This window comes from Aspergillus alliaceus (genome assembly GCF_009176365.1).
Source record: "Aspergillus alliaceus strain CBS 536.65 unplaced genomic scaffold BDW43scaffold_71, whole genome shotgun sequence".
Classification (NCBI taxonomy): Eukaryota; Fungi; Ascomycota; class Eurotiomycetes; order Eurotiales; family Aspergillaceae; genus Aspergillus; species Aspergillus alliaceus.
The window spans coordinates 55126-67299 of record NW_022474754.1 but is presented as its reverse complement, the minus strand read 5'-3'; the positions used below and the strand labels follow the sequence as shown (position 1 = coordinate 67299).

Sequence of the window (12174 nt, the reverse complement as noted above, 5' to 3'; positions counted from 1 at the left end):
TAGAAGGCCATGTTGTCTTATTCAATTCTGTAGCCACACAATGGCTAGGGGTATGGCTGGATAGAGGCCTAACCCTAAAGGCACATTATTATACCTGCCTACGCAAAGCCCGCAAGGCAGAGGCGCAGGTGCAAACTCTATGCCGAGAACAAGGCCTATTACCAGGCCTAGTACAACGCATTCAGGTAGCTGCTGTATAGGCGGTAGCTCTATACGGAGCTGGGCTCTGGTGGCAGGGCCAAAAGGATCGAGTTAGGGGTATCCAATATATGGTAAATCGGCAGGCACACTCAATCACAGGGATGTTAAAAACCACCCCTATTAAGCTACTTATCAAAGAAGCAGCTCTATATCCAGCAGAAGCTCTATTAGATAGACACCAGAGGCAATATATCCTAAGACTACTGGGTTGCATAAGGACCATCCAGCTCAGGCTATTCTACCGGTTAGCTTCCGCACAGGGGACTGCTACGCACAGCCTGGGGAACAGCCTATAGATGACCGACTATGGGCAGAAGCCCCTAAGACACGGGGCCCATAGAATCTAGGTCAGCATCTAGCAGCCAGAATGGCTAATATTTTAAGGATAGATCCCTCAGCAGGATTTGAAGAAGTAGTGGAGGCTCTTCCTAAGGCTTTTCCAGGCACTATACTAGTGCCTGCAGAGGAAGAAGCCCTCAGGCGGGCAAGGGCCCCCTATAAGGTCTAACAATATGGTCAGATGGATCACGCCTAGAGAATGGACGGACTGGTGCAGGCATTGCATGGCTAGAGCCCTCAGGCATATGGAAGACTAAGCAGGTGCCGTTAGGGCAAGGGAAAGAGATCTTTGATGCAGAGCTAGCAGGTACTTGTAGAGCACTTAAGATGGCTGAGCAACTGGGATATAACAGCTCTATTAGGGTTCTATTAGACTCCCAGGCAGCTATATCCCGGCTGCGAGACAATAGAACTGGCCCAGGGCAAAGCTGGGCAATTCAGGCCAAAAATATAGCCCAAAGGCTTGAGAACCAAGGACGCCAAATCACTATACAATGGGTCCCAGGCTATCAAGGAATCCGAGGAAATGAGAAGGCTGATCAAGCTGCTAAGATAGCTGCACAAAAGACCCCTAGAGACATAGACAGGAGCCTCAGTCTAGCTTATCTACACAGAGCATGCACTGTGACAAACCAGGCCCAGCGTCAATAATGGCTAGTACAGGCCCTGGAGAAACGATCCTACAGGGCCCAACAGCGCTACCAACCCCAGAAAGGATGGAAGCTAGATCCAGTGGCTGGAGCGGCGCCAAAGCAGCTCGCTCGCCGATACTATCAGCTCAAGATTGGGCATGCAGCAATACTGACCTAAATCAAATAGGGGTCCAAGACTCACCTAGATGTCAAGGCTGCCAGGCTCCACAGGGAACAACATGCCATCTACTGGTCGAATGCAGACAATGGTGCCACCAGAGACAGGCTCTGTACAGGGCCCTAGTCAAGGCAGGAGTATCACCACCTGGGTGGGGAGAAACAGCCCCGGAATGCCGCCTCTTTAAGGATCAGAGGGCCACAAAGGCCATAATGACCTTCCTGGCAACAACAAACATCGGCTGCTCCCCAGGGGAGGCAGCTAGGGAGATAGATAGAGCCTCTAGGGACAACCTTTGGGGCCTAGAGATGGTAGAGGAGGCAGAAAGTAGAGGAGAAGGATAGTAGAAAGGGCAATCTAGGCACGCCTAGATGATGCCCAGCAAGTCACAAATACCGAGGAGGGCATAGCCCAAAGGCTCTGGCGCAGAATGGGCGGCTCGGGCGAGGAAAAGGATTAGAATGGGCACAAAAAGGATAGAGGGGGACTGATAGAGCCCCTAGGGACCATCCAGAGGCAATGGCATAAGCCACTGCCTAGACACATGTGTCTGTCATAGCCAAAGGCTCGATACGGACGTTAAACTTGATTAATAATAATAATAATATCATATGTTTCGATATTAGGCCGTTTCTACCGCAAACGCCGAAATATATATATTTTAATATAGGAGGTAAAATAGGGTAGGCTTCCGAAAATATGCCGATTACTCAGACTTATTGCCAGGAACTATCTAGAGTATTTTAACCTGTACTTATTGTAGATTACTTCTCTTGACCTCGCTTTGGTGTTTTAAAGTCATTTTGAAGCTACCGAACTGCCTCTTTACTAACTCGCTCTGCCTCCTTTTGGCGCTTTTTTTCCTGCCTGGCCCTCGCGAAGAACTTTATTAGCAGCTCGCTTTTCCTTTCTCTCTAGAAGTAATCGTTGTTTCTCTTCCTTTACTTGCTGTTTCCATGAAGCCGATTTTGCCCTTTTGAATCTTTTGCGGGCTCTACTTCTCGCTCTTTCGCTGAATGAAGCTCGCGCGCTTGCCGTATTTACTTAGGTGAGTAAAAAATCACACCACCGCTGTCTGGCTCTTGTAGTTGAAATACCAGCGGTTTAGCGTGTTGCCGCTTTATTTTCTCATTAGATAAGGCTGTTTTGAGGCCAGTATTCTCTAGTCTTAGCAGAGCATTCTCTATGGCAAGCTAGTATATCATAGAAGAACGCTTTTCTGCATTTTTATCATAGTCATTGACAACTGACTTGGAGGAGAGGTACGAACTGCTAGATGTTGGCCGTTAGACTCCGGGCGCAGGGAGCGTTGGAGAACAGCTTCAGGATTAAATGGCCATATACCAGTACTTCTGAAGCCAGATTAAATGTTTTTGGATGCCAAAGACTTCTTCCATGCTGGCCAAAACATTCTGAAGAAGCTCCGCTTTGTACTGCTGCAGAGGCCTTGAGACTGACGCATAAATTGCTCCAGTTCGTCTGAATAGGCTTTAGCAAGCGGAGTGAAGGTACTGACATCAAGTGGCTGCAGAGAATGTGTTGGATGAGGCGGATAAGTCATTGTATTAATCCTATTTGCTTCACAGAAATCTCAAATCTTCATTGTGACATGGCATCCGTGGCCATCAAGAAACAAAAGCCTCCAGCTCCGCTTTGCCTTTGGCTTCGTTTCTCGGTCAAAAACAGTAATAAGCCATTGATATCCGAGCTCATCATCCATCCATCCAGATTCTGAAGAGGCAATGAACTACATCAGGTGTGTTAAGAATTCCATATTGTGTCGTCATTACTAGACGTGCTAGTGTTAAATAGAGGCACTATAGTGACGTCCTCAGACTAGAGACATTAAATCGACAAGGAGGAAAGAAGACATACATCTATTGTACATGTGAGGTGTGACACTCACTGGTACTTGCATTGTTTGTACATAACTTGCCTATTTCCCTGTACATGTCCCACACTCCAATAGCGCTTTCTTCTCTTTCCCCTTACGCTTGAAATCTGTTATATTAATTAGCCGTTATATAAGAAAAGGCCATAACAGGTGCGTGACTTTTCGTAGGTAGGCTAGGTAGGTAAACTGTGCTCATTGATTTCTTATTAATAGTTAAGGCAGGTGGTTGCGTATAGGACAATATTCTCTAAAGTGATGATGGTAGGGTTAGTTATTTATCCTGCTATAGTTAATGTAGAAACTTTGCCCCATTTGTAAGGGACTCTAGCTGAATCAATAGTTGATTAGGTAGACTATCACAAAGAGTCTAAGCTAAAGAGAGGAAAAGAAAAGAAAACATGAAGCTATTGTGTTGTGCTGCCGTTATAGACAAAGGGGTCACGTGCCTACTATTCATTCACTGAATTGCCCAATCCTCTATCCGTGACAATAGCCCCATTGGTCATCCCTGCACTAGGGCTAGGGGCGAGGTTGTCGCGAATTTAGACAATTATCCTCGGTTCCATAGAGCTTCTTCCCTCCTTGATCGCTTTCACACCATTTGGCGGTCCCGAGGCAGGCCTCTCCATCTGGATCTTGTTCACAGGCTATCCATAGGAAAGGTTCTTCAACCCATGGGGCCTTATTTCTAAGAGGTAGCCCTTCCAACTAGGTCCAGAGGTTAGTATTGGATGCTATCTGGGTTTCCCGGAGTCATACAGTCTCGCGAAGCTGTGTCTTGCAGCTGTTCGTAAGGCGATCGTTGACTTTTGATAGTGTCTGGGCGAAATAGTCATTTTGAGTAGTACCTCGAAGCTCGTTAAGCTGGCACAAAGTTAGGGCTTTTGTCTTATCACCTAATTTTCTTTTTCCTTTTTCTTTTCTTTTTCACATATCCTTTCACATACAGCGGCAACAAACTCGTTTTGGCAATTTGTATCTAATTGTCGAACAGCGTCTCCTAGAAGTTCAGAAGGCTGGCCATCAGCGTCTCTAAAGTTAGCGAAAGACACGCCAGTACAACTCAAGCTTTCAGAATCATGTCATACCGTTTTCTGCAAGGACTGTTCTTCATTTTGTGGCAAGGCTGCTGCTAGCCCTAACAGGGGAGCTGTTACGAAGGCAATCCAAATGTCCTTCATAATTATATGGTACGCGAAGTTGCTCTAATCTGAGGATTCAAACTGTAATTGCAAGGTATTCATCGGAGGTGCTCCTTTTATATCGCATTTGAACCTCTTAGTTGCTCCACTCACATCATCCGTAGTCGGCAGAGTGGTGGAGATTCTATTAACGATTGAGCCAGCTCCATAGGAAATTCGTTTTAATGACACAGGTTTCATTAGACCCTGCTGCTCTTTCGTTTTATTTAGCTTGGCTATTATTACTTAGGCATGTTGCACGTCACAAAAAGAGAGTTAACAAGATATTATCTAACAAAAATTATTCTGGATGCTCCTGAAATGATTTTTCGCCACTTGGCCTGAAACTGGGGTTTCTTAAATATACCTTTAAGAGTATGAATTGTTGGTTTGCTACGGTATAGCAGCATGTGTCAGATAGCGACAAGAATCAGATCACTTGCTCAGTAGTGGTACAGCGTATAGTTACAAATATGGTGTGAAATATGCACAGTTCAACTGAAGCCACATTCTTTGAAATGTTTTTGCACGCCAAGACTAATAAAACAATGCAAGGTGTATGCCAAGGCCAATGAAACCTCAGTGTCTGGCGGGTGACCGTGTCTCTTAAAAGTAACTAGAACGAACTGTAAGCGAAATGAGACTCACACAAGCTTCAACCATAACTGTGGTATGCCAAACTTTCAGAATATGTAAATAAGGCTCCAAGGAGATTGGCCGGTCCGGTTCAATCACTGAATCATCATCAAACCCAGCTTTCCATCCAATATGGCATCAATACAGCTGATTCAACTGCCAAATTAGAAAATCGCATATTACTCGCAATCAAAGACATCAAAATAGCTAGTTCACGAAAAATATGAGCAGCAGCATCAGCGTATGATGTCTCACGCTCCACTTCTACCCATCGAATCAGCGGCCGAAAAGCACGGGCTAATATGCCAGCAAATTATCAGAAGCTCAGCAGCCTAGAAGAAAACTTCTCTAAAGAAATGGATTCTATATATGGATGAGCGTAGCCTACCACTCCATAAGCGAAAGGAGAAAGCAGTTAGTGATAGATGGATCACTAGATTCATTAAACGACATGATGATCATATATCGAAATACAGTAAAAAGGACTATTTGCGTGTTAAGTGTGAGGATCCAGATATTACAATATTAATCAGTGGTCCAATCTGGTTCGGAATATAGTAAAATATGGTATTACTGAACAGGATATCTAAAATTTTGATGACACTGGCTTCCAAATAGATATGGCACATGCAGCAAAGTTTATTACTGCATCTCGTCATTGAAGCAGTCGTGTACGAGTTATTCAACCAGGAAGGCGAGAATAGGTTCTTCTTATTGAATATGTAGTGGGCTGAAGCCCGTTAGTATACTCAGGCCGTTGGCCCTCGTTTCCATATTCGTCACATGATGTATTTCTGCCCCTCCTTCCTGTCATACCTCATTGTCTCACCGTGATCCTCCTCTTTTTCTTTCTTCTTCAGCGTTTTCTTCTTGTTTGATAGCTATGATAGTTTATCGAACGTTGCGGGTCTTATCCCTTATGTGATGACTGCTCATTCATAGATAGCGATTCCTCGATAGGAAGCTAGCTATGGTAACGTTTCCAACCGAATTCAACTATGGGAGGAAAAACACATGTCAACCAAAATGACCACTATTGGAAATATAACGATATATCCGATTAGTCAGCCATCGCCATGATTTCTACTGATTTCCATGATTCTATTATATGGCAACTTTCATTTTTGACTATTGATATACGTATCAAGTTGAGCAGTATTTAGTAGTGAGATAGAGGCAGAGATTCAGGAATTCAGACCCTCACGCATTGGTTTCCTTGGCCATAGAATTGCTAGTGTATTCCGAATACAATTAATGTTGACATTATCTAAGTTATCTCTGGAGGCTGAGTAATACCCGGTGTGGATGCCTAGTTGTCTCTATATAAGCAGCAGTCATGCAATGCGTCGTACCAGCAGTACTCTATGGGGCTGAAGTATTCTATACTGATAGTAAGTAATAATATATTATTAACTCCCTACAGTTCCTGTTCCGCTTAGCTGCCTTGGCTATCCTCCCTGTCTACAAATCAACCCCTACCGCAGCACTGTGTTGTGAGGCAGATCTGCCTGATCCAGGAGCTCTACTCAACAGTACCCTCCGGAGAGCAACTGTCAGATATGTAAGCTTGGACGCTGGGCACCCGATTGCGTATATAGCTGATAAAACTGGTCTTAAATTCAAACTAGGCTCAACACTATGCTCTGACACATCCCTACCCCTCCCGCCATTACACATGCTTCCAATACCCCGCAAAGAATATACTCCCGCACCACTGCAGATATCAGTCTACTCAGACAGCTCACAAACAGGCCATGGCGCTGGCTATGGATACACAGTATGCTATGGCCCTATCCTTCTCAACCAGAGGTTTTGGCCCCGCTGGCCCGAAAACTGAGGTCTACAATACAGAGCTAATGGGCGCAGTAGAGGGTCTCTAAGCTGCAATCAAGCAGCCATGCATGCATTATGCTACCTGCTTAACTATCTTACTCAATAATCTAGTGGCAGCCAGTTTCCTTACATATAACAGGCCTGTGTCTCACTGGCATGGACTTACAGACATTTTTTGACAGCTTTCAATATAATGGAAGGAAGCCTTATCCCTCCTGGACCTGTCATATAGGCCTCTAGAGGTGCGCTGGATCCCAGGCCACTCTGGAATAGCAGGGAATAAACTCGCAGACAAGCTTGCCAAGCAAGGTATAACTATCAATAGCTTCTATATCTTTTCTCTTCTTCATATCTCAGGCAGAAGGTAAAGCAGCAACTCCGTGTAGATACTTTAGCAGTACATATGAAAACTGAACCACAGGCCTACCGTGATCTGAATATTAGATACTCTATAAAGAGAAGTCGCTCCCAGGAACATAACCTTCCCCGCTGGGTACTAGGCCGGCTGATAGCCGCCTGTACAGGCCATGGGGATTTTGCAGCATATCATGAAAAATGCCACTATTTAGACTATCTGGCAGCCTGCTCCTGTAATAGGCTAAAGTCTCCCGCCCACTTCTTCTTCTTCTATCCTTATACCAGAAAGTGCTGGAGAGATAGATAGAAGTGTCTCAAGCGTGCCTGTCACAGACAATTGACTGGCTCCTCAGCACAGCTGCTAGAGCTGAAGAGTTCAGCAGCATCGTGCAAGACATATCCTTCTTTAAGGATATATGCCTGAACTGGGTATATTCAAGCACTGAATAGTGCAACAGTCCATACTTCTACCTGGATAGGAGAGGATGACACCCCCTTCTATCTATAGGTAGTCAACGCAGGTCCCCACCTCCAGAAGCCTAGGCTAGGGTAGCGCCAGGCTCTTCTTCAACCCTTTTCCAGCATATGTTGTTCAAAGTTGTTGCTTCAAGTATGTATTGGCTAGTTCCTAGTAAGATTTTGTTTAGGTAGCACGTCCAGTTGCCCCTAGGGAGGCCGCGGATCACGTTGCCGCGTGATCCGCCGAGTGACGTTAAATAGTAACCAATCCAAACCCCTGTAGGCTTTACCTATCAGTGAGAGAAGGAGACGGTTAAGATAGTTGATACGGTCATTTATAGAATTGAGTATCTATCGAAATGGCATCCGGTCCTCAGTAGGCTACGTACGTGTAGCTGATACAGCCTCATTCTGCTCATCTTTCCCCTGAGATCACAACAGAATGCAATTGGGAAAAAGAACATAGAGCAGGAGCCGTAGAGGACTTGCTAGATATAAAAATTCTGCTTCTATAGGACTAGCCTTTGAACAGGCTAAAGACAGAAATACGCCTTGCTAAAGCAACTTCCGATTCTGTATCCGCGGTAAAGGACTGCTGCAATAATATTGCTGATATGGCTTGCAGAGTTGACTTTTTCCAATGCCGGCTGAACACTTCCGGATAGTTAATCCACTCGGCGAAAGACCCTAAGTCCAGACGTAGAGCCGAGAGGAATATTTCGGGCCCATCTTGAGCGCAAAGATCCCCATCAGTGGGGTGTCCATCTCTTAGCGGGCAAGGTATGGTCTGCAAACTTTCCGCCATTGGTATCCACTTTCCTACAGTATTGAGCCAATCCTGTGTATCTTCGATAAGTTCCCGTGCTTGTTCATGTCGTCCGTTGGCATATAGATGTAAACATTTCTGAAGTTTATCCAACGCGTAGATTCGGCATCGAACCATAAAGCTGCAGCCTTTTCGAGAACTGGACTTGCCGGCGGCATTGAGGACCGAAAATAAAGAAGGAATCGGCAGCGAAACCTCTCCGTCTCCTTGAGCATCTTGAAAGAAAACATGAGCTGAGAACAGTGGCAACAATTCCAAAATCGCTTGTTTGTTTTCATCCAAACAGTTTCGGAGATACTCCATTTCTGCAGGAAGTTCTTTCAAGGCATTCTGCAGTGTACATGTAGTCACTGATTTAACTGGTGTTACTGTTAGATACACAAGAATATCTAGATAAAATTAACCTCTGGACTTCTGTAATACGCTATATAAGTGGAGAAGAAATAGACAAATAAATAACCCACCTTTAGTCTCACCAGTCCTAATGTCATACATATCAACTTCGACATCTGTGCCCCGCTGATGCACCCATATGAATGCTGGGCATACCCCAGTCACTCGCAATATTCTCACTGAGCTATTGCTAAGAGCATGAAGCCTCAACTTCATGTTATGATGTGATGTTGACTGGAGCGCTTGAAGAAAGGCTGAGGTGGAGTCATACAGTTTTGAAATGTCTCTTACATACGTGTAGGTGGCGAAGGTATGAGTTGATAGATGGTACAAGGTGTCAGGTTCATGAAGAAGCCCAAGTCCGAAGGAATAGATAGCCACGCTAATGCTGGTCAGCTTCTGAAGTGCCGAGAAACTTGTGATTGTATACATACCTAGATGTTCGGGCTCTTCTAACAAGGTTGTCGAGGACTGTTCGATTGAGCGAAGTGTAATCTTCAAAATCTGTTATTAGCATAATTTTGGAGACGCAATTTCGTGAATTGCCAGCTTGGAGAAAACCAATTGCAATATATAATCCTTCAATCAGGTTACATTTCTCATGAACGGGGATAATTTCCTGAATAGACTTCAACACCTTGGCCCAGCCGCTCCAATTGCTTCCAGCTAAATTGGTCAGGAACCCAGTCCTGCCATGTGCCCCTAATACCGCAAGACCTAATTGATCACGTGGTCGTAAGTACCTTAAAAGGAAGGCCAAAGAATCACGCAAAGCCGGAGGTGGTATCTGCTTTGAGGCACACACCACTACCATCAAGTTTATTGGAATGTATGTGGAAGGCGACTCTTCACTTTTAGCTCTGCTCAAGTCAAACCAGCTTGAATCTGGTCTGCTCTCGATAAAACCGTCCCCCTCAGCGCTGAGAGAATTCAAGGCATTCGGTTTGGTAAGGGAAGAAGACGAAAGCAGATCAGAAAAAGCTCTGGCGGGGGACTTTGCTCGGCTGCGGAAAATACTCTGTATTGCCCTAGTCCATTCGACCATTTGATCTTGTGTTCCAAACTTGAGATATAAATGTAGGGTTATATTCAGTGATAAACATAAGACAAGATATCGAGATTCTGAATATGTTCACATAAGCATTCATCATATGTGTCATTCTGCTCCTTGACTACTTACTTGAATCAGTTTGAATGTGCTGCAGATACCTCTCAAGATGAATATACGCGTGAAGTTGATAGCAAGGAGAACGGTATAACCAGCGCACGTTATTTCTCCAGGTACGATCACTATACCTGTCCCCTACCAAAACCAGTCCTTTAGAGAATAGATAGCAGAGTGTATGTCGCAGAGACTTCTTCTCATATCCAACTTCTAGCCTTCCATATGTAAGGACCTTCCCTAAACTGTCTGCAAGTCAGTAAGGTTCTGACCAGGACTTTCGGCAAGGGAGAGGGTGTTGTTAGAGCTGCATACTGTCGTACATCCCGCCCTTTCCAGTCGTCCACTAATTCGCGTAGCTCTTCTGCCTTATCACACAATCCATGCGGCTGAAGACCATGTCTGCCGCACTGGATGATGGGTTCGACAGTTCCACTAAGTGAACAAGTATGAGTTCCATACGGAAGAACATTTGCCTCCTCCCTGTTGAATGTCTTCAATACATAAGGAACATGAAAGGTAAATAGACAGGCGAGATAATGCACACGTTCAAATCGGGCCACTGTAGAAATCTCAGTGTTAATGATGATCTTGCTTGGCTGTGAGCCTCTATGCTTTTCATATAGTGCGCTGGATTTAGTGGAAGTGTTAATATTCTCAGTCTGCCATCTTGGCTTGGTATACCCATTATTGACCCTAGAACCATCATTATTCAAGGATTGAACACGACCGGTTTGATGAGCGCTAGTTTATGATATCTGCTGGTTATTATCATTGAGTCTATAGGTCTGGAACCTAAATAATATTGATCACGACAACGTACGTCTCACAGAATTGTAATGATAAAGGGCCTCTGGCCCCAACATATTTGTCTAGCGTAGGCACTTGACTGGGGCAGTTAGAGTATAATCTCCTTTCTATGTTATATCCGCAAATGTTTTTAGCCAGCTATCTATTTCGCACTTTTGGGAGGTGGGAAGACATACCTAAATCGCATTGAAAGCATTTTTTAGGCAAGCTTTCTGGAAAGTATACTGCCCAGCATGCTTCATGGATTCCATGGTTGCAGGGAAAGTAGAAGATACTCTCTCTATGAAACTTAAGCGATAAATGTTCTTCGCATATAGCACAAGATTCGTAGCAATTAGCAGATGGCCGCATCCGATCCGGTTTTGACAAGCTCATGGTTGTTGTATGATTATAGCAAAAGTAGAGAAATTCTATAATATAAACGAGAAAATGTGCTCTAGAGCCATAAATACCCCACCCAAACTGGCAGTTAAGACAGTAATATATGAGTAATTAATGAGGAGGCTATCGTAGCACTAGTAAATAGCCATACCGGTTAGTGATTAATTTTGTGTGGAAGCCACCAAGCCTGATTAAACGGAGACTAAGACGGAAGATGCCTTGCATAGATTTCTAGTGTCACGTCTAGATGGAAAGTTAAACATACATGCCAAGTGTAATGAAACGCAAAAAACCCAGTAGGCGTAACGCTTAAGGATATAATATTGAAATACGTTAAATGCACCTGACTGCAACAGGTGATGAACGACATGCGGAACCCGTGCCAAAAACTAGTAGGGGTGTTTACACACACGGGAAGCCATCAAAAACCAGCATATCAGTGGTCCTGAAGCTATTGCCGCGACGAAAGAAAACAGCCGCCACTACTAGTGGAGGAGGGGATCATCTGAAATGCCGTATACCCCTATCCGCCCGGGAAATGAAGGGGTCAAAACGCAGGCCAAAATTACATAAATCGCATGGAAGTATGGGCCTCCTATAAGCGCGAATATTAAAGTAAGCGAAAGCTGCGGGATAACATCATAAATCTGCTCATTGTAGAGCTTTATTTAAGCATTAGGGTTTAAATGATCTAAATGTTCCGCGTAATAGTCCTAGCAGGCGCAACAACGACCTGCCTATCCAAATATTAGTGGATCGACGACGATCAGATAAGCGACGAGTTTAACTATCAATTACACTGACACTGCATCAGATCATGTTTCTACGATATCACGCTCGGCGCCTTTCCATCAATATTTTTTGGGTTGTACATTGACTAGAGCCCTACAGT

General features: G+C 44.5%; 2 protein-coding genes across 2 annotated transcripts; both read right to left on the bottom strand.

Moving 5' to 3' along the window:
- Window positions 1-3763: 3763 nt before the first annotated feature.
- Window positions 3764-4425, bottom strand: BDW43DRAFT_316252 (uncharacterized protein; the record flags this gene model as incomplete). Its single annotated transcript, XM_032048243.1, has 4 exons — window positions 3764-3952; window positions 4004-4108; window positions 4192-4260; window positions 4333-4425. 4 exons carry the CDS (start codon window positions 4423-4425, stop codon window positions 3764-3766), a joined length of 456 nt encoding a protein of 151 aa, XP_031894882.1.
- A 3802-nt stretch (window positions 4426-8227) lies between these two features.
- BDW43DRAFT_316251 (uncharacterized protein) lies at window positions 8228-8839 on the bottom strand (the record flags this gene model as incomplete). Its single annotated transcript, XM_032048242.1, has 1 exon — window positions 8228-8839. One exon carries the CDS (start codon window positions 8837-8839, stop codon window positions 8228-8230), a length of 612 nt encoding a protein of 203 aa, XP_031894881.1.
- Window positions 8840-12174: the final 3335 nt, after the last annotated feature.